Source organism: Amphiura filiformis, chromosome 18, assembly GCF_039555335.1.
Source record: "Amphiura filiformis chromosome 18, Afil_fr2py, whole genome shotgun sequence".
Lineage (NCBI taxonomy): Eukaryota > Metazoa > Echinodermata > Ophiuroidea > Amphilepidida > Amphiuridae > Amphiura > Amphiura filiformis.
The window spans coordinates 37,262,694-37,286,516 of NC_092645.1; the positions used below are offsets into that span (position 1 = coordinate 37,262,694).

The 23,823-nt window shown below is 37.2% G+C and overlaps 1 protein-coding gene across 1 annotated transcript in view; it reads left to right on the forward strand.

Annotated features, from left to right (window-relative positions):
- The window catches only part of LOC140138650 (flotillin-1-like), a 36,459-nt gene extending 13,764 nt beyond the window's left edge, over positions 1 to 22,695 (forward strand). The window contains 9 exon segments of the mRNA XM_072160390.1: positions 5,929 to 6,048; positions 7,195 to 7,290; positions 9,636 to 9,788; positions 10,327 to 10,462; positions 10,465 to 10,507; positions 12,427 to 12,472; positions 13,036 to 13,173; positions 15,494 to 15,658; positions 16,980 to 22,695. Coding sequence (XP_072016491.1) covers positions 5,929 to 6,048; positions 7,195 to 7,290; positions 9,636 to 9,788; positions 10,327 to 10,462; positions 10,465 to 10,507; positions 12,427 to 12,472; positions 13,036 to 13,173; positions 15,494 to 15,658; positions 16,980 to 17,003 — 921 coding nt within the window. The 3' untranslated portion in view covers positions 17,004 to 22,695.
- Positions 22,696 to 23,823: the final 1,128 nt, after the last annotated feature.

Genomic DNA, 23,823 nt, shown 5'->3' on the forward strand with positions numbered 1-23,823 from the left:
CTTGCCATGCGCTTCAACAGAAAAAGTTCCAAGTTTTGAAATATATTCTCAAAATATCAAGAGCTATCTTATGAATTACTGAACCAATACTAGGCTTGTTTGTACTCATTTTAATGCATTTTTCATGCTGATTCCAAATATAGTCATGAAAATGTACATTTCTGAAATTTTTGAATTAAAAAAAAAAATTGAAACATATGTCGTCTGCGGTCAACACCTGCGTGAAGAGAGTTAAGGAAAAGCTTGTATGCAAAGGGTGAGGGTGTATTCAAAGTCATTACACTCATCTCTACCGGATATATCTGAACATGTAAAGGGTGTCCAAAAGTTCTGGCTCCAGTTTAAAACCACATACAGCATGTATCTCTAGTAAGGCGAGGCTTCCTTGGAGATACAAAATGCAAAATTTACATTAGTAGGATTGGACCCAGTATCTCTCAATGAAAGATTTCTTGAGACTGACCCAAAACTACCTCTGCACTTATATCACCATATGGAATGGCAAGGAATGAGTGTTTACGATATGCCTGCTTGACATATTAATTGCTTGATATCACCCTTTTTATTTTGATTACTTGCAGTTAACTAATTTCCCTTAACTCTGACAATTTCACACCAATTTGACCATGTGGTCAATTCTGGTGCAACAATTGTTTTTGATCCTACAGAAGTTTTCTCATGAAATTATGAAGTGTTCTGAAGCTTATTGTTTGCAATAATTATTGCATTTAATATTTATAGTCTTGTTGCATCTTTTAGCATGTATTGAAATTGGGGGGGAAAAACCACACAAAAAAAACCCACCAAAAACCCTTATAGCCATGACATGATCAGATTATGCCATGATTAGTCAAGCGCATTGCACATACTGTAACATGATATTCCACCGCATAAATCATTAGCTTTTAAAGGGATGTAACTAGATGGTATGCTTTATGCTTTGATCAGCTTCATAACTGCTATCTAACGAAAGCTTGAAAATGGGCTGTTCCATTTGCAATCTGTTGTATCTCTGTGGAAGATGCAAGAAAAGACTTTTACAGAGGGAGTATGTTTTGCAAATGAAATTGGCTATTAATTTTGAAACTCATACTCCCCATTATGGTTTGACCTCTTCCACAACTGGATTGAATATTTCAAATGGAATTTAATATTCTATTTGAGCCCCAAACTCCCTTTGGAAGACTTTAGCGAAATCTTGTACAGAGGAAATGTAAATTATAAATGGAATAGCACAATTACTTCATAATGTGATGCAATCAAGTTGAATGGGCAGAATGTCATGAAAATGTATGTGACAAGATCTGATCTACTCAAACCGAAGTTGGACATTTTGAAAATTGAGTTACTACCACCACTAACTTGCTCGATACTAGCTTACTGCGTTGAAATCCTGCATTTTTTGTTGCAAAATTATGAACTTTATATTGGTTCATTTTCTTATGTATGTTATTTAATTGTTTTTTGTTCCTTATTTTTGTTATATTTTATAACAGGTTTTCAATATTATTTATTTCATTATTGCCGACTTCGAACTAATTGGATCAGATTTAGAAATATATAACAAAACTCACCGAGTCACTGCATATCGTCATCAGGCAAAAGTTTTTTCATTTGATGTAGGTTTTGCATATTTAGCAAAATGCAGTGTTTATCAAATTTTAGTAAATTATGTAAAAAATCACACAAATTGGACACAGTGTGCATTTTACTCACTTATACTTGATTGCATTTCATGTAGAGCTTGGGCCTAAAAAATATGTTTGATTGGCGTAACCTGACCGACCCTAAAAAAAAAGGCACAACCCTGAAAAAAAAAACCAGTTAAAGAAACTAATTAAATTAAATTTAAAACAAAAGAAGAAAAACATTCCAAGGCCTTTATCAAATGCAATTTACAGCGTTACCTACCCTAATTTTTTTATATTTAATGCCAATCAAACAATTCTTTTTTAGGCCTTATTAGCTTGGTGTAGAGTAGTCAGCCAGTCAACATAGGTAAGGTTAAATCAAATACTGGACATACATTTGCATTTTACATGCTACATGTACATACAGTACCTCCGGACTTCATCAGGCATCTGACATAAAACCATATTATTTAAAACTACCAGATCCATTATTTAAATTATCTGTGGTGGAGGTTTGGGTTTGTGTAACAGTTTTGATGAAATGTTAATTAAAATGCTTTGTGTGTGTCTGTTGGTGTGAAGGGGTGTACATGTATGTGCAGGGCTTGGAAAAAAAAGTGATGACGCGTATGCAAAGAGGTCGTGGGGGGAAAGCATTTGGTATTCTTTTTTTCTTGCGATTGCATACGCCGAAAAACAAGTCACGAATCCCTTCTTAAGCAGTGTTGGCTGCCAATGAAGTCCAGTACGATTATAGCTATAATAATGAAGAGTGAAAAACTTTAAAAAAAATATTGCAGGTTTTTTTAAGGTCAAGATTTCTTGGGGGGTGATGAATATTTCCTGGCAACAAGGTTCCGAAATTCCCTACTTATTCCACTCATGCGCAAGCCCATGGGTTTAACCCCCCCCCCATGATTGAATGTGAGTGGGTGTGGGGTGGGTTTTGTCCGGGGGTTGGGTGTGTGTTTGTGCATGCTATCATTCCTGACATATGTAATACCAAAGTGTGATATGACGTCTGCTTCAGATTAAAAAACAAGGTAAGTCACTTAGTCACTAACATATTGCATAATAAACTTCCCTACTGCTGCTTGTAGTGCTATAACTTTGTCATGAGCTTCATCATTCTGTTATATATAGACATGTATATCTATGGTAAATGAATCATCTTGAGCTGAAAGATAGCGTCCCTGCACTGCAGGGCCTCAAATTTGGCGGGAATCAAAGAATCAATTCTCACAGCGATTCTCTTAAACTTAGTTTTTGAGAATCAATGTTTGTCATCCAGCTCAAGATGATGATACAGCATTTATGTTGACACTGCTTAATTATACTGTGTTCATAACATTATTGGCAAGAACAATTTCATATGTGCTCGAATTACATTTATGAGTTGCAGCCAACCCATGTATCAGGGATGTAGAAAGATAATTCTTCCTCAGGAGCTATATGTCTTTCTATTTCCGCTTCTTTTTCTCCTTCCTTTTTTCTCTCACACGGGTAGTACCTGAGCCACCATATGCCGTGGGGGGGGGGGGTGCAAAATTGCCAAATTCAAATTGGGCACTTTGCAATTTTAATGCTAAAATGTCTCAAAATTAGGACAGTTATGGCCTAAAACTGGCCAAAGGAAGATATATATTACAACTTTTGGTCAATTTTTTCTTGTTATTTCGATCAGAGGAGAACAAACTCCCCTCCCGGTCGGTACGCCTCTGCTCACACATGCTTCATTTCCTCAATTTTGATAGTCATTTTTCAAGGAGTGGTGCTCTTGGCTCCCCCACTTTCTGCATCCCTGGTATTGCAATCTGAATTTATTTCATATTTGCTTGAATATTATTGGATGACTGTGGCAGACAGATACCTTGTCTGTGTGCACGATTGCGATATAGGCATTGGTTCACTCCTGCATGTATCACTACAAGATTCCTATTGGGATTGCCTGCACAGGTACACTGTCGCCAAGATATAAATATAAGCTGGTGCTGTATACAGTAGTCCAGTACCAATGTAGTACCAATGCAGTAACACTACTGGTGGATCCTGTGCATTAGCAGCATTGTTACTGTGTAGGCACTCTGTGCGTACCAGTTGGGTATACCTTGGCAATGGTGTACCTTTGCAGGCAACCATGCTATGTATCTTGTAGTGTAGCATGTACGTACTCACAGGGCCATCTACTCTGCACAGAGTGAACTCATGCAATCATCTTGCCGATCTTGCAATGAACAGAGTCTAGCGTGCATTTTATGTCAATTTTTTTTTTCTTTCCAGAAGCTCTCATAACCACCAACAGTTTTAATTATAATGTGCATTACATTAGGCGACAAAAAACAAATCCCTGTTCTACAGGTCTGACTGCCCCACTGGGGGATGTATTGAATTAAAAACAGGGCATTTTGGGGATTCTTTTTCTAGCTTTATGGAATTAAAAATGGCTGTTGTTTGGCCAAAAGGGATTAGAAAGATGTATATATATGCAGAAGAATCTTTTTAGATTTTTCAAGCTCTCACTGATTTTTTTACGGTCATTTAGCCTCTTCAAGAATAAAGTCTCTACTTGACAAGTCTGTCCACCCGTAGAACAGGTTTTTTTTTTTTGCATTGTATATTTGTAATATCATCACACTTGTACATTCCATGCAAACTAGTACATGATTTTCAAAAGTAATTTTCTCATAAATCCACTGAAATTTTTTTGCCTGGAATGCATTTTGCTCAGGCGGTATAGAGGAATCCAAATTCACGCCTTCCTACACCTGACTAGCAGCCTTTAGTTGGGTCCCCGCCGGCTACAATGCATCCAAAATGTGTAATGATTCGCCTTGGCGGAAATTTTAAACTGCATTCCATCACCCGTTTTACACCTTCCGCGAAAACACAGGTAGACAAAAGAATGTTTACAACACAATACAGTTCCAACAGTTGTGCAAATAAAAGCCGCCTTACACCTAGAGAAGGTCGAGGAGGGTTAATAGAATAATACAATAGCAGGTTATCCTGTCGCATCTATTCATAGATGTACAAAATTAATGGATGAACAAAAGGACTATGTATGCATAGATGCGACAGGATTACCTCTATTGTATATATTATTCTATTAACCCTCCTCGTCTTTGCATCTTCTCCAGGTGTTAGGTGGCTTTTATTTGCACAATCGGGCACTCAAAACCCCAGGTTGGTGGTAGCGGGAAACCAAAGATGGCCGACCAAATCCTGACCATGACTTGGCTCGTTGGATTCGTCTATACAAAAATACAACATTGGTTGTACTGTTCTATTACTAGGATCATAGGATGTACACATTTATGCTTCTAGAATCCAAATCGCTGGAGAAATTTAACTCAAAATTTGAATTAAGATTGTTTGGACGATGGGCCAAAATTTCACTAGGTAAAACACATATGGTACAATTGGACTACAATCTGGTCATGCACATTTAACATACTTGTTTTTTTAAAACTGCTTATGTTTGGTAATTAAATATGCAAATTAGCTAATTAACCCTAACCCGCCTGTATACTACAAAATACTACTTGATATATGCGCTGTTCGTGCGTGCATCCCACGTGGTGTAATGACGCAATCGCCCTAAGTGATATATAGGCACGGTTCCGCTGGCCAGCGAAGCCCAAGACCCGTGGCAAAGTGTCGCCGACCGAGTGCTTGGCATGCGAGGGGTCTCGGGTTCGAATCCCACCCAGAGCAAACAACTTCTTTCTTTCTTTTCTCTCTTTATTCTTTCCTTCTTTCCCTTCCCGTCGCCAAAAAGCCCTTAGGGGGTTAGGGTTAATATGCATAAAATTTGAATTGAACCTGTTTTTCTACATTTAATTCTATACCTGTTACAGTGAATCATATAGAGTTTCTATGATCTTTCCACACAAAAAAGTGTCAATTACACCTGTCCCCTGAGGCAAAAAGGGCTATGATTTTGGAATTCCAAACCAAATTCAACAGTTTAAAATTAGTACAGATCCGACCACTTTTGGTTGTGGAAGAATTTTGAATACCAAACAAAATTGTAAAATTTTATGCTAAATTGTGCAATTTTCAGCTGGATTTTCAAAATTTTGTAATATTTTCAATTGGAATTTAATATGAAACTTTTCCATCTGGATAGAACAAGATGCAACTGGAATTGAAATGGGATTGAAATCTTCGACATATATATTGGGAATCCCTAAATTCAACCCAGGTTGCAATTGAGATAAAAAACAAGAAACTTGTAATTTCTTCAGAAATGATAAGCTTTGTGGACTTGCTTCATTTTATTTTTGTGTGCGAGTAGGAAATCTATCAAGACCGAAAGAAGTTTTCCAAGAATGTGTTTGAGGTGGCGTCATCTGATTTGGTCAACATGGGCATCAGTGTGGTCAGTTACACACTCAAGGACGTCAGGGATGATCAGGTATTGTAATGTGTAATGCAAGTTTTGCTCTTGAAAGCTTGGCTTTTTATTCCTTCAAAAGGCTGTATTAGGATGCATTTGATGTCATGATTGTGCTAAAATTGAATAATTAATTTTGAGTTAATCAAATAATGTGGCCCATACGCGATCAATGTTATTGATCAATATTGCGGACCCTAGATGCAGGAGTGGATACAAAATCTACTATTGTGCATGTACAGTGGTAGATTTTGTATCTACTCTTGTATCTAGGGTCTTTGATATTGATCACTAAAATTGTATGGGCCGCTGACAAGGTACAATAAGTGCATTTTAGATTTGTTTCCATTTGTATGCGTCCATATCAAAAGCGATGCACTTGTCGGCTGCTACATGTGTCTCATTGTCATTTCATACAATAGCTAGGAATAAATACCAGACTCATCTCCGAAATGGAGGTCATTTCAAATCATCCCAAATCACATGGTTTAGAAATACAGAGAACATTCCTTAACCATGTAACTTGGGGATGATTTGAAGTGACCTCCACTTGATTGTGTGAAATAAGACACATGTAGCAGCCATACAAGTGCATCGCTTTTGATATGGACGATTACATTTGTGTTGAAGACCACAGTATAAGTGGTGCTTATGATGGTCTTGCACTGAAAACTTAATTTTTGTTGAGTGCAAGAGCTAGACCATGCCACTTGCGATGATCTTACACTGAACGAAAATTTAAAAAAAATCTAATATGTACTTATGACACCTAAATTTAATCATCATATCTCTTTTGTTTGTTATCATGAAGTTTATTTGCAGTGACAAATAATATAAAAATCAACATTCTGAATATTCCAATAAAACTATACAATCTTTGGTAAATGAATGGCTTCGTAAAACAGAAAGAAATATGCTTCTCCCGCAAACCCATGCACTTGCACATACAGTCTTGCACTCTTGTCTGGTCACGAAGTGTACTGACCTTTCCATTTGTTACATACTTCAGGGTTACTTGAAAGCGCTTGGTATGTCGCGAACTGCGGAGGTCAAGAGAGATGCGAGAATTGGAGAGGCGGAGGCTCATAGAGATTCGGGAATTAAGGTACATGTACTTTTCATTTGCGATTGATGTGTAATTTGTGTTGGTTGCGATTTGTGTTGTAGGGTTACTTATTAGCTCTTGGCATGGCTCGAACTGCAGAGGTAAAGAAAGATGCCAGAATTGGGGAAGCAGAGGCTCATCGTGATTCAGGAATCAAGGTAAGGTAGACATGCCAACTAGTACGGTTATCACAGTATTTCATACGATCATCACCATCATTATCATCATCAGCTCATATCATATCTCACTGCTTGCAGGCCACTTCCAATTTTTTATCAACAGTCGGGGGAATTGCGACCTGTGTCCCCCCCCCCCACTATTGAAAACCTGCGGAGGCCACTATTTAACTGCACAGTAACGTAGCTCTCATTTGATTGGTGGCTATTTGTAAACAATTTGTAAAGCAACCAATCGGCACGCTAGCATTTCAGCAGCATCATTGTTATGCTGGTTCTGTGCAGTTTTCACCACCACAGATATGGACTGAACAACTGAGCAGAGCCCAGTGGGAAGGGTACCAGTTAAGGACCATCGATGTCAGGATTTTAAGAAGTTGATATTATTGGCCACTCATAAAAATCGAGAAATCAATTTTCCTCCCAATTTTCCTCATATCTTCTACACTCATCTACTTATAACCATTTGCTATTAGTTCATCCTCAGTTTTTTCATTCCTTGCTGGCATGAACCTTAGTCGTAGAATATCATCACATAACCTAGCACAATTGCTCAATTTCAGTCATTTTTCTGTTTTTCCGATACTTTTTTTTTTCATTATCAGCAACTTGCAGTGGCGTACCGTGGCCGCCCCAACCCCGGGGGGCTGAAAAAATTCAATTTTACCGCCCCTTCCTCAACAGCCCGAAAAGGTTGACCCAATTTTTTCTCGGTCATTTGAAATAGTAAAGAGCAAAAAAAATTCAAATTTTTCCACCCTTTTTTATTTCTTAATTCTTTTTGCCGCCCCCTTCGTTTTTGCCGCCCCTTCTTCTTCCGCCGCCCCTGCTTTTACCCCGGGGGGCTGGCACCCCCAAAGGCCCCCCAAAAATATGTGCATGACTTGGGATATATATCGATATCGATATTATTGGATATTCCTTTTTAAAAAAATTATTATTGATATTTCGGCGGTCCTTAAACCAGTATTCATGCGGGCAATGATGCACAAGAGTTCAGTAAGGCAGGGTTAGAAATTCGCAACCTAGTGCGAGAATCCTTTTGGATTCTTCCAGTGGAATTTTGCAAGAATCACCATATAACTTTGTATGATAAACTGAAATATCTAAGAGAATCTTATTTAGATTCTTGCAATTTTGTTGACGAGAATCTTTGCGAGAATGGATTCTCGGATTCTTGCTGAATTTCTGACCCTGGTTATGCGGTGTGGTTGATTAATTGAGTGTGATACCAAAAAACATAAATAATGGCATCCAAAGATAGGAAGAAATGTGGAAGAAAACAGTGTTTTACGGATGAATACGGCGCGACATGGAGTTTTATTGTGTCAAAGGCAAGGGAGACATTTACAGCAAAAGATGCACAAAATTAATTAGAAAAGGTACAAATTTACCAAAAATACGGCTTTGGGAGCAAAATACATTTTTTTTGTCGTCTGAATACAGAAAACTGGATATCAAAGTTGGCATGTCTGGTAAGGTCTCATTAAAGAGAACGCATGGGAGAGTCTGGTACTCTGGTCTGGTCCCGCGAGTGCAATGTATGGAGTACCAGGCGAGGGTAGGTGGCTGTCAACCATGACGGTTGACAGGTCGTAGATCCTGGCTGCTTTGAGGCTCCCCCTGTTTCCTTAAAAAATAGGCAGGTAGCTAGCGCTGGGGCCAAACTATGCCATCAGATTTTTTAAATATACAGTAAAACCTCATTATAACGAAATCTGATACAAGAAAAACCCTGTTATAAAGAAGTATTTTTCCAGAACCAAGATAAAAAATTCTTTTGTTATTTATTGTTTTTACAACCCTGATATAACGAAATTTGGATATAAAGAACTAATTTCTCTGTCCCTGACAACTTCGTTATAATGAGTTTCCACTGTACATGGTTCCCAGGTGGGGTACTCAGTACAAATGACCATACGGGGACGTGTCACAAACATTGGTAGCTTTTTCGGCCTTTTGGTATATCAATGACCATTTTGTATAGACCAATTTTGGTATATGGATAGGTCTTTTTTTTCAACATTTTCTCAATTATTTTTGGAAAATAGCCCAATTTTGCCTCAATCTTGCCAAACATTTTGAAATTTTACCAAAATTTGGGTAAAATCTGGCAGACAATTTGGACTTATTTCTTGAAAAATTTCTTTCTAGTTTTCAGCGGCACACCCCTACCAAAGTGGTTAAGTGGTTGAAAAGTGGTTCTGGGTTTGATTCCTTAACGGGATCACTTTTTCTACTCGTCTCACATACTTCTTTATTATTTGCGACGGGGAAATTGGTGAAACATTTGTTTATTATGATTCTACATATATTGATACCTACAGGAAGCCCGTGCTGAGGAGCAAAGAATGGCAGCTCGCTTCCTGAATGACGGCCAGATCCAACAGGCCAAGAGAGACTTTGAGCTGAAGAAAGCTTCATACGATATGGAGGTGCAAGCCAAGAAGGCCGATTCAGAACTTGCCTATGATCTGCAGGTAAGGCTTACTTCATGGTTGTTTGATAGCATGTAGAACTATGTCATGGAAAACAAATTGAATTAAACTAACTTGTTCTTGATCTACCAATGTGACCATTGTTTATGATTATTAAAGCTTTGCTATGATAGTGTATCAGACTTCATTAGTATTGTACTCCGAAACTCAATTTGATTTCCGCCATCTTGAATACCCATCAACAAATCACACCATGACAAACTGGTGGATAGACAAGTAACTTGTGACTTGACTTGTGACTTTCTTAAATGACTTGACTTGTGACTTGGTCTTGTCTTGGTGATTGGGAAAAAGTTGAACAAACATTGTTATAGATTGTGATACAAATGACTGAAGTGTGACGTCAAAATCTATTTATATTTAGTATAGTACAGATTTGTTTTGGTATCAGACGATTTGGCATGCAAAATGATCGGTGATCATAAGATTCAGATCTAGGGGGAATTGGTGTAAAACACTAATCAGGAAGTTGTCAATTTACTTGAACAAACTTACCTTTTTTTTACGCTCTTGTTCTAAGGCCGCTAAGACCAAACAACGCATCAAAGAAGAACAGATGCAGATCAAAGTGGTAGAGCGAGGGCAGCAGATTCAGGTTCAGGAGCAGGAGATTCAGCGTAAGGAGAAGGAATTGGAAGCACAGATCAAACAACCCGCTTGACTGAGAAATATAAACTAGAAACACTGGCAGGCGCTAACATGTAAGTAGACTGCTGCCCTCATTCGATCAACTAGCAGGGTTGGCGACTGAAAAAAAAAGTATGTGGTAAAAAATTGAAGGTCTTTGCAACAGGATTCTTGTTGCATAGAGACTGCGCAGCCCCTTGAGAAGTTTGAGCGAAATCCATTCATAACTTGATATTTAAATCAGACAAAAGAACTTGAAAAAATAACAACACAATTTTGGCCAGTGCAACAAAATAGCCCTTTAAGGCCAGTGTAATGGGAGAGAACATGGACCTTTTAGAGCATCATTATTTCTGAATTGTATGTCAGAAGTATATAAAACTATACATTTTTGGAAAGGAAATGAGTCAAGGAATCCCATGGTGAAGTCAGATTTGTTCAAAAATCTTGAGTTTTTGAAAAAATCACAAAAATTCACTTTTTTACCCCAATTTTTTTGTGACAACTTAGAAAAAAATCCGTTCGGAGTAAAAAAAATTCAGTTAGCTTTTTATAAAGAAGAGACATGAACTTAGGGAAGGTTTTTTTTATTTTTTTGAAATTTGTCTCTTTTTTCGAAATATTGAAAAAACATTGTGAAAAAAGCAATTTTGTCACTCTATTAAGCTAAAAATTGCACAAAATGGTGTATATTTTTGTTTGAAACAAATATTTTGAAAAAATTAGAAAACCTTCCCTAGGCTTTGATGTACTCTAAACGATAGTGCAAAAAGTTTACATTTTGCTTGCATATTTTTCGAGTTATCTTGTCACAAAAATCGTGCAATATTGTCAAAAGTGAACTCTGAGAAATCGATGTTTTAGTAAAAAATGTCAAAATTATGCACAAAAGCGTACTTATATTTTAAAACGGTAAGACTTTCACGCTTGTAAAAGCTGTATCTGGTGCATGGTCTAAATATGCATCTTTTGCACCAATAAATCTATAATGTCTGCTTTCAGTGCGCCAAAATTCAAAATAATTAAAACATCTAAGTGGCATTTTGACTGCAAATTTTTGTTTTGTTTACACCACATTTGCTGGCGTGAACAACAAACCGAATGCGCCTAGACTGCGTTGGACATACGCAGCAGAGTTGCGCCAGCGTAATCAAAATATTTCGCATTCAAGCATAATTCTGACTCATTATTTCCGCCAATTTACTAAGCTGTCTTGAGCCATGTGACTTTTTAGAGTTGAAAAGAGTGAAACAAATCAAGCAAAAATACGAGTAAATATTAGCAAGTTGTATTTTATCAGTTTCAAGTGAAAGAATACATCTTAGTGTTGATAAATATCAAGAAATCTCAAATTCGGGCGTGAGCGAATGTGTCTTCCAATACTCTGGCCTTACAAATGTAAGTCATGTTGCTGTGTACATTATACAAAGAGGGAATTTCTGTACATTTTCTATGGCATTTGCAGTTCTACTATGGTACCGCAAAGTATAATGGGATAGTCCTTTCAGCTGCTGTGAGTTGATTGCTGGTGACCTGGCAGTTTTTATAGTTTGAAACCATAGATCAAGGTTAATCCGCTGGTTCAGCCATCGTGCTGGCTGTTGGGTTTTATAGCCATCCCTTAACCCCCTGAGCACTACCTGCCGATCTAACAGTGCCTCTGATTGGTCAATATCTTCATTTTAATCACCAATCAAAATGGAGCTTTGCAAATAATTCACCCCAATTATTTGTGTGGTGAAATTATTGTAACAATGTTGCTGATTGGTCCAATTGATAATGAAAACTTCTTTTTGACCAATAGGCAGGTAGTTCTCATGGGGTTAAGCTAATAAAGACATTATGCATAAGTAAAGGAATGTCTGATGACCATGTTACACATTTCATTAAATAAATGCTTCCTGGTTAATAGTAAATGTTGAGGTTTTGTGAATCTTGTAAAGTCCATCTAAAGCCTACTTATTGCATTATATATTTGTCTCCTCCACTTTAGGAAACGTGTTGTTATGGAAGCAGAGGCTAATGCAGAAGCTATCCAGGTATGTATGGACTTTTTGGATTTTGTGATCTCTGCAGAATTATGCAGCAAGGTTCAGTCACGCTGAATGGAGCGTGATTAAATGCTTGATGGAGCGTGAACACTTAATCCGGTGGCTACGCTGCATAGAGCAAGTGGTCTAGACTGTACTAATACTAAAACATTTTGTTATACCTGCAAGGAAATTCTCAATGGATGTGAATTTTCAGTGTAATTACAAAAGGATGAATCCTGGGAATTTACATTCGTGACTAAAACTCCAGGCTATTGTTTGTAGTGGGTCTATTACAAATTGTTGACTAGATTAGTATACCCACATCAAATCCACATTAAGACTGTTGACATGAATTATGAAAGTGGGGTTCAAATGTTTTGTAAATATGAATTAGAGTGTGTGACAAGAGGGTTTATATGAGCTGCCAAGCACATTGAATGGAATTATAAGTTACAAAAACCCCAAACGAAAACAAAATCAAACAATTGAACCGGCCCATTGTTTTCCGAATATGCATTAATCTTATGTTTGGTAATTGAACCATTGTATTGCATTTTGTGTTGACACAGCTTAAAGGTGAAGCAGAGGCCTACGCAATAGAACAGAAAGCTAAAGCTGAAGCAGAACAGATGGCCAAGAAAGCCGACGCCTGGAAGGACTACCAAGATGCTGCCATGATTGACATGGTTCTTGATACATTACCAAAGGTAGGAGCTTAAACTCAGAGATGCCATTTTTCCAGTTTTAGCCTGAATTCAGGTTTTTCCTGTGTTTTTATATATTTTCAGCCTGTTTCGGGGCTTTTTGGCCTGCATTTACACGCCTTTTCAGGTTTTTCTCACCAGTTTCAGGTTTTTTGAGTGAAACTGAGTGGCATCTCGGTAAACTAGAGTTTGATTGGTACACTTTGATTTGGTGAGTACGGACAACTAAGATGCCGCCCTGACATGGTTCTTGAAACATTATGACAGGTAGAGGCTTATACTCAAGAGTTTAATTAGTAATACTCTGATATGATGAGTATACTCAAGATTGTTTCTGAGGTGGGCTATTAAGATGCCTCTATGATTGACATGGTTCTTGAGGCTTATACTAGGAGTTTGATAAGTATACTTTGATATGATGAGTATACTCAAGATTGTTACTGAGGTGAACTACTAGGATGCCGCCATGGTTGACATGGCTCTTGAAACATTACCAAAGGTTGAGGCTTATACTAGGAGTTTGATAAGTATACCTTGATATCAGGGTTTTCTTTAAGCATTTTGCTGAAGGGGTATTTTCAAATTTTTTTGACCCTTTCAATTGTGAATTTTTCCTCTGAAGGAGTCAAAAACATTGCCCAAGGGGTATTTTATAATATTATTTTTGAAGACATTTTTAACAATATGTGACGTGTCATGTCAAAAGGGGACACTTTTGGGCAGGATCGTAAATGGAGAAATAGCCAAATATCTGCCCGGGGGTGATTTTTTCACAATTTGGGTTTGTTACGAATTTGTGATGTTATTAATGTTTACAATGTTGTCTGATAGTTTCAGACTGGAATATATTAAACTGGCATCTTGTATTTTTTGAGACATTTTTCAAGGTAATTCTTACTCGCAACATTGTCAATAATATTTTTAAAGGCCGATATCTCAATTTTTTCAATTTTATAATACCATAACTTACGAACTCAATATCTTCGCTTAGGAATGTCCGATGTCATTGGGGAAAACGGCGTTGTGGAGCAAAGTATCTCTTTATTAACGACATGTAAAAACCTCAAAATTGATAACCTGCCCAAAAGTGTCTCCTTTTGACATGACATGTCACATATGTGTGTTTTAGAGCGTAGATCCGGGGGTGGGGGGAGAAATCTCCCCCAATATTTTGCCAGGGGATGGTCCATACAATCAGCCCCCAATGTTGACGCCTGTATGTAGGTTTCTGACCAAATTAACCTCATATTTGGTCATTTTATCCCCAAAAGTGCACATTTTTGCGCGCTTAGCGCGTAGTTATTCCACTTTGCACCATATTTCAACAGTTTAGCTTCAAAATGGCAAAATTTGTTGTACCATAAACTTATTCTTTCGCCAAAAGGTGCTGTATTCACTATACTTGGTGGTGTCTGAGGGGATGTTCCCCCCTGAGAGGGAAAATTTTGCAAAATTAAAGTCCAATTGAAGACATTTGGTGCATCATCATGATCATTTAAACAGAAAAAAGGACCCGAACCCAATTTGCAAGATTTCAAACTGACACTCTACATTTTAGAGACTCGCAATCACTAAAACATGCATGGATAAATGCTGACAATGGGCCCTATCGGGAGTAGGTCCTAAATGCCAAAAGCCGAGAATAAATGCACAATATCGGGTGTTTCTCTATTCAAATCTTGCAATATCTGAACGCGTACGTTTTCAAGATTTTTTACGCGTTGGACTTTGGGACTTTGGATTTGAAGGAGTCAGCAAAGTGCCTGAACACGTAAATACGCATGTTTTGTGCGTTAAAGTAAACCCTGCTTGATATGATGAGTATACTCAAGATAGTTACAAGAGGTTGACATAGGTTTGTGAAACATTGCCAAATGGCGGGGCTTATACTCAGATGTGAATGAGATCATTGAGTATACTTATTATACTATAGAAAAATTAGCAAATTCGTGTACATCATGGAACATACTCTTTGCGTGGCTGTGCGAAGTAAGCAGTTATGCACGAGATAGCCTCGCTAATATGGACGCCATGAGTAGCATTGTACAGCGTGTAGTTAGCATGATTAGTCGCGAGTAACAAGCGTAGTTGAATGTTCCACGATGACCACAAATTTAATATTTTTTCTATAGTTCCATTTCGGGCTTTAGCCAATACACACTGGAGGGGCACTAATTGCCCTCCATGTGTAACAAACCAAAATGGCGGATTTACCATATCGTTACACATACGGCAATTCCGAGTTGGTCTAATCTCTTTGTTCAAGGGGTTGAAAATATGAACATTTAATAAATTCTTTAAAATATTTTTCTTTTCTTTCCAGGTTGCCGCAGAGGTTGCTGCCCCATTGTCCCAAGCGCGCAAGATCACAATGGTGTCCACTGGCAAGGGTGATGTCGGCGCACACAAACTGACCGGTGAAGTGATGGACATTATGGACCGACTTCCTAAACTTGTCCAGACGATGACGGGGGTTGATATAGCAAAGGTGAGAGCTAACAATGAGATGTATATTTCAAAATATGAGCCATGGCTTAGACATGAATAACAAGGGTCGAGTTTTTTTATCTAGGATTTTACAAACCTTTTAAAATATGCTGTTGCAAGTACTCAATGGTCTGTTTTGTATGAAACTTAGAAAAACAGTGGCATGATCGATGGGAATTATAATATATAATAATCATAATTTTTCACCAGGTTCGCCGTCGCAAATAATAAAGGAGACAAGTAGAAAAAGTGATCCTGTCTGGGAATCATACCCAGGATCTGTGCCTTAACCACTTGGCTACGGGAGCTTCGTATAAAGAGCTGGGTTCGATTCACAGACAGGATAATTTTTTCTACTTGTCTACTTTATTATTTATGATGGCGAACCTGGTGAAAATTATGTTTATTATTGTAAGAAACTATTTAACCTTAGGTGTAAAAAGTAAAAAAAGAAGTAAATGTGCACTTGCAAATATTTGATCAAATAATTTTAAGAGGCCCAGGCAAGCTGACATAAAATAAATCAAGCCTCTGCAGGGATTCAGCCGTGGGCCTTAAGATTACTAGTAAAGCATTTTACCACTGTGCCATCTCAGTTCACAGCTGGTGCATGGGTCATCTCGCCTAGTCATGATTGCCTACTCTCTCACTTTGTTTAAGCGTAAGCGGCCAACTATATGTGTCGTTGGGCAGGAAAAACCTATGTGTCTGGCCCCTGAATATGTTTAAAACAAAACTGCCATGTTCAGGGGGCAATGACCCATAGGAGGTTTTCCTGCCCAACGACGTAATGCTCTTCGTGCAGGTCATAGGCTTCAACATCAAAAGTCCTAATTTTGAGATATTTTCTCAAAATATCAAGAACTATCATAAGAACCACTGAACCAATACTAGGAATAATATGGAAATGTACAATTCTGACATTTTTGAAACATGTCGTCAGCAGACAACCGTATGGAGAGAGTTAAATAATGAAGAATGAGACAGCCTATGCTTTCAATGTATAAGACAATGCGAGACACATTTAATAGAGGCCGTCAGCCTTTCGCCATCTTGTGCCATTTTGTGGGTACAAATGATACGTGTGTTCATGCGTCGGACACTACGCGCAGGGCGCAGCTTGCCACGCAACTGTTATCATGCATCATCACGCATGGAGATCAAACGACCATCGCAGCGTGTACCCACAAGATGGCGGCATATGACGTCACGCTGACGGCCTCTATATGTGCGAGGATCAGAAATAATTGATTCAAGCCCAAGAAATTGATTTAAAATGCGCTGCTAATATATTTTTCTGTCTTGTGTTTTTGTCTTTGCAGGCAATCAAGCCAACAAGAGTGTAGACATAGAGCGCTACCCAACCAGCCAGCCAAACCACCACCACCTGTTGCGTTATACCAATATCTCTTTTCTGAGAGTATCTACCGTGTAGTAGTTTTAATGTATATATTATTAACCACTTCAAACCTTAACGTCTTGAATAGCTATTATGTATTGGTATCGTAGAAGTATATACGACCGTGACACACAACTAAGGAATTCCTTTCGTTTGAAATTACCATGTTGACCATGAATTGCATAGGAGTGTATGGATGTTTAAACCCCATGAGTGCCACTGGCTGATGTATCGGTCTCTAAGAACTGTTTTGATTGGTTGCAAAGATGTCTATATCTTGTATTGAGGCAATCAGAGATATTGTAAGAATATAGTCAGTCTGAAGAAGATTAAAGCTGAAAATCATACAGAGTTATGAAAGCTCTATTTTCATTGGTTACTTTGATTATCATGTTTTTAACCAATCAGAGGTACTGTATAAAGGCAGTATTGCCCATGGGTTAAGCAGGTTTTCCCAACCACTGGGTAGTGACCCTATTTGTGGTCAAAAGCTCAAAAAGTATGAGGTCATGAGAACACCAAGAATTAAGTGGGACTTGTGATAAAACTTTGACCTGGGGTCGTGACCTGGAGTCACGAGCAGATCAACTTTTAAAAAAAGGGTCACAGGTTGGGAAACGCCTGTTTTATTGTATGGTATTTATCAAGGGACGAATATCAAAAGCCGTAATTATTTGTCTTAAAGTATCCAAGCAAAACGTAATTCCAACAGTATTATGTTGTGAGGGCGATTATGAAGTTTCGCTGGATGTAAAGGTGAATATGCACTTTAATAATATATAACCATTCAATTCAATTCATAACCAGACTAAACTGCTCTAAGTGTTGCCTGTTGAATACATTCTATATACTCAGATATTAATAATTCTCCTTGTGGTGTGCATAGTTATGTATGTGGATGGATGAAAAATAGTCCTAAGGTCAAACGTTACAGGTCAATTCCTTTTAATCCGCCGTATATCAAGGTTAACCATTCCAAATTCTGTTAACATGGAAGCCCTGAGCGCAAGAAGACCGTAAGTCCACTTGGCCCCTCAACATGTGTACACTAAAGTTACGTTTAGTAGGGTTTTATAATGTTTAATACATGTTCCAGGGTGAAAACATGAAAGGCTGTGAAAGATTTGTTTTGGCCGCTGAACATGTATAAAACATTACCAAACTATACAAAACTATACGTAACTTTAGTGTATACATGTTGAGGGGCCAAGTGGACTTACGGTCTTCTTGCGCTCAGGTCTGTATTATGTAACAGATAACCTATACTTTCATTTTTTTCCCCAGCCACAAAACTGCATTGGGCTATTCCAGTTTAAATTCATACACCTATGGAAGACATAACAGTATTCGTCTACATAGGGGGGTGTAGTTTTCAAATAGTGTAACCCATTCAAGCAATCCCGTTTGTAAGTCACACTCCCTGTGTGGAAGATTGAGGTCATGTCTTCTATAGGGGGTGTAAGGATTTCAACTGCAAGAGCTTATTACTTGCATTGATTTTACCATTTGGTTTTTTTTTATTAATGATTGGAATGTGCCATTTATTCACTGATTGAATTGAGGCAAAAACAGGAATGGATTGGATATTTTTGATGAGCCTACATCCTTTCAACAAATTTTAGAGAAAATAAAGGAAAAAGGAAAAAAAAGTCCACTTTACTTATACATTGTTCTACTTGTAAGTCACAAGACTATTGTTGATTGATAAAGAATGGCATGTATGATGTATGGGAAAGCGCTTTGCATGACTGGTGAGCAATTAAGTGAACTTACTCAAGCCCAAATTGGGACTTTATTGACCCGCGCAGTTACAAAAATCAAATTTTTTGCCATTTATAAGCTGAACAGTGTATAAAAGCTCCCCATTTTACATCTGGGTGAAGTGGGACACATACTTAGTGACTAAAACTAATGTGGTTGTGGTGCTATCTTGTAAATGTTTAGTATCTTGTTGTTAATATGTCTGTTCTTTTATAAGAGATACTTGTTTCTTCAACTGTATATAATATAAACTCTTAAGCAGTACATAAAACTTTAATAGATTTCAGCCAGGTTGTTGCTTTTGATGTCATGTTGAGGAGGTTAAGATGTGAGAAGCGCCCTCGTCAGTTCATGTTGGGGTACGTTGCGGTTTTGAGAGAGTAAGGGATGAAATCAAAACTCAACCCGCGGTTGACCAACAGTTTCCGGTGGTCCATTGTTTAGAACAATAGAAACCAGCTGGACAGAACCGGCGGTCGATCGCCTGTCGAGTTTTGATTTCATCCCTAACATGATATAACAGGTCTGTGTTTGGGTACACATGTGCAATCAAAAGTAATCCTTGCCAGCATGTGCCTTGCATTGTTGACCCGTCAATGTTTGGCAACAGCATATCACATTGTGACCGATGACAGGACACATGGGTGGTTTCACGTAATATGCGTGGCGCAAAACTGAGGACAACTATTTTGGCAATTTTATCATCTAAGTACTTGCTACCTTATCATAAATGAGAGGAGGTGATAACCTAGCTGAAATGGTTGAAAAAATAATTAAGAAATGGTTGAAAACATTTAAGAACATGCAAGATAATAGATTTTTATGTGATAATTATTGTATGCAAATTGCATGAAATTTGAACTGTTGGATTTCAATCTTAATTTGGCATTCAAAATTTCAAGGACTATAATAAAAATGAATCAATTTTGTACAATATATTATTAAGTAATGAAACAAAAATTGAATTTTATGTGTAAGTATTGACCAAAATATCATATGAAGAAGAAATTTATAATCAATATTGTTATTTGTTGTCATACTGATAGTATTGTGTTTAGTATGTAGATGTAGGAATATGTGCAACTTAATATAATAATCCACTAGGCATTATCAACATGTTGTGATCGAGACAATATCCGTCGTACGCTGTAGACCGTATCTACGGTACCATAACTTCTTTGTGGGTAATAGTATACTGATGATATGCCCACAGGTGGCAAGTGTTACTGTAATCCATTTCGAGTCCATTTTCATTGTTGCTTTGCAATTATGATTAAGAACTTTTAGCCAGGATTAAGGCCCCATAAGATTATTTTTTATGGTTCTCGTCTGCAAGCTTTTCATGAAATGATGTGGGCAGGAGAGTAGTTTTTTGATGTTGCAAAATTGTAATCTTTTTTGATACAAAAAACTTTTTGAAGTGATTCATTTTGCTTTTCTATCGTAATGAGTTGCTGGAGATTCAAAAGTTATACAAAGCAGGCGAGGACGAGAACAGCAAAAAGAAATTATATGGCCTAATATTCAGGTGTACACAGTTCACAAACAAATGTATGTGTAAAAAATTATCCGATATATTTTACAGGATTTTCCAGGGTTTTACAAAATGTATTAGGATTGTATTCAAATCAAATTCAAATGTGTATAAGACACTAGATGGACACAGGGTTGTTGTGCTGGGGTACAGTGTCATGTCCCCAGTGGTTTAATTCCCAACAGGTTTCTTCCAACAGTATATTTTTTAAGAAATGACCTGAGTGTGAAATTTAAATTCTCATGAGTCGGAATTTTCCAATGCAATATGTGTAAATAAAGACATAATTAACAACTTATTGTTGCAGTCTGATGTAATTTAGGTCCTTGTGAAAATGTATACTGAAGCTTGACAAAATTTGACTGACATCTCAGACAGTTAAAGTCAATTGGCCATTCAAAATTTCAAACACATACCAAATTTTCCTAATTTTGTGATACCATTGATTACATTTAATATAAAAAGAAATAGGCTGTTGGGAAAACCATTAGGAGTAAAATATGTGGGGATGTGGCTCTGTTCTTATAATATCATCTGCCACTATTCAAATACTCGGAAGTCTCAGTTTAAATGAATGTATGTGACAAGATCTGGTCCATGGGGGCCAAAGGCGGCAAGTTTGAAATTGAAAGAAGGCAAAAATATGATGGAGTAAAAACAATAAAATACATAAGAAAATAGACATCACAAAATGTCATAACTTCAGAACCAAGTGTGGTATACCTTTGGTGTTTTCGATATGCTAGCCTAATGTTTTTTATAAGGTTATAAAATAGAGTAACTAAATTTTCAAAAATGCCTCCTTTTGCCTCCATGGACCAGATTGTGTCACATATAAGCTATCCATTTCATGTACAATTCCTATAATGTAACATTAAATGTTTTGTGTATAATTTAATCGCTATAATGGATGGAGTAGATCTAATAATATAAACGATGCTATAAGATAAGTTAACCTATTATTAGATTTAATAGTTGTGCATTTACATCTTTTCAGTTTCATGCACAACATCAGTTGATCCCAGAAAAGCTAATTCCCACAAAATGTCTGCAAAATTGAAGTGTCTTGACTTATTTTTGATTAATTATTCTCAGGGGCATTGCATTTAAAGCATCAAAACAATTATGAAAAAGCACACTTTTTTTTTTAATGGAGAAATGCATTGTCAAATTAGATAGTAATGCTTTGGCTTATTTGACTTCTGCAGATTGCTTTACATAGAAAAGTTACAATTATTGAAAAAATATTTTTTTGGTTTACCATAATGCAAAAATATTTTTGGAAGGCCTAATTATTTGTGTTTATAATGTAAATACAGTGAGCTGACTTCAAAGAAATATAAAGTAGTACTGCATTTCTTCTTCGCACAGTTTCAAATTTATGCTTTATAGTTGAGTTAGGTTAAAGGTCAACACTTCCTGTTCCATGTCAGAGGTCAATTATTTACTGCCAGCTTGCCCCTTGTGATGTTGTGGTTGTTGTCTGATCTGTGTTTTGTACAAAATATTATTATTAATTTGTATTATTTTGTAAAATTTGTTTTACCCATATTACAGATGTTTTAATAGACGTAGTTAGAATTAAGAAATATTATGAAAAATGTGAAGATTCAGATTCAAAGTAGAGTCAAGGGATGAATAATTCATCAAGTTTACATGAATAATTCATCAAATTAATATGGCAGAATCTTAAAATTTGCATGTAAGCTATGGTATGCATTTTTGAAAAATCTTGATGTCCTCCACTAGGACCCACAACATGCTCATCTATCAGGGCACAGTTCTTTAACCCCAATACAGTTGCACATTCATTGAATGACCTTTGAAAATTTGGGTACACAAACTCATACTCCGCAACTTCAGGTCAAATGTTGCTCTAATTGTTTCATTGAGGTTATTGAACTATGGCATTGTGTTGAGGTTATTATGGTCCATAGTGCTCCATGAAGGTTGAAGTAGACAGATCCCCATGTTAAATCATGATGAACCAAAGTGCTAATCTTGACTTTATACCGGTAAAGTCATTATCAGTATTATGATTTTACATTACAGACATGCCAGGAGTGAAGAAATTCAGGGTGTTTATCTGTACACTGTATTGGAAAAAGGCATAACTATGTGGAAAAAGGTTGATTTTAATGAATGTGACAACTCCCGGATATTTTCAGCTGTGCTGGCATTTCTGTATACATGTTAAGACTCCTTTATTTTGTCACTACAAACTGGCCCAGTAGATTGAATTCTGTTTTTAATTACTAGACCAAATATAATGAGTTCTATAAAACATGATTGATTTGTACAGGGTGTATATCTTGATATTAAATTGTATCTTCATATACTAGTATATTAATGGTGTCTTGTCTTGTTACTGCATTGATTCATGAGTGAAATAGGAAAATGATAAAAAGCAACATGGTGAATTTGTAGTATAGTGGACGACCCCTTTGGACTCGGCATCTTGTCCCCTGTGGATGCTTGCCCAGCAATATTTTGGATTACTAAACGATGACCATGTTTGCAGTGGCGGCATTTACCCCCAATATTTTTCTTCCCCCCTGCTTTTGAGGCGAACTCCCCCCAAAATTACGTAAATTTCCACTTTTTGAGGCAATTTTGCACATTATTATGTTTTGAAGTTGTGATAATATTGGATCCAAAACATAATAATGATAAAATTGGATGCTTTACGCCCAATATTTATTGGTCTCGCTATGAGTTGTAAAATATTGGACTCGAGTACGTCTCGTCCAATATTTTAAAACTCATAGCTCGAACAATAAATATGGGCTCAACCGATCCAATTTTATATCAAAATTTGTCGATTTTGTCCCCCTGAAGTTCACTTTGAACCCCAATGCACCCCCCCAAAAAATAATTCCTGGTGCTGCCATTGCATGTTTGATGATCTTCATCAATTTTGCCCCTCAAAAAAAAAAAAAAAAAAATCACCTTCCTCCCTTTTTCCCCTTCCCCCCTCACTTCTTATTGCTAATGAATTTGTGTGTTATTGATTTGCATAAAGTGGGTAATTTATGACCGGATTCTCATTGCCACAACAATGGCAATTTTTATCTTCACATGCCCCACTATCACTTCAGGGTTGTGCAATTATGTGTACTCCAGGGGGGTGAATGCTAAAATCACTTGCCTCCTTTTTAACCATACCAACTCCCCTTCACATGTGCCAGATTCCAGGAACCCAGATTGTTTGATCATGTGGTGAAACACAAAAATTGCTTTATCATGTTGAGGCTGCCACCGCTGCCAAACTAGTTTTGCTCATAACATTGTGTATTGATATAGAATATAGTTTGTTCGATATATAAAGTTGGAAATTAATTGGCTTTTGTTACTGGGCGCGTCAATCAAGTCCCAAACTCACACTTGCATAAATTAAAATAAGCGTGCACCAGTCGCACAGGGTCTTAGCTAGCCACCCATCTGGCCGTAATTTTAGACGGCCAGTTTGCTC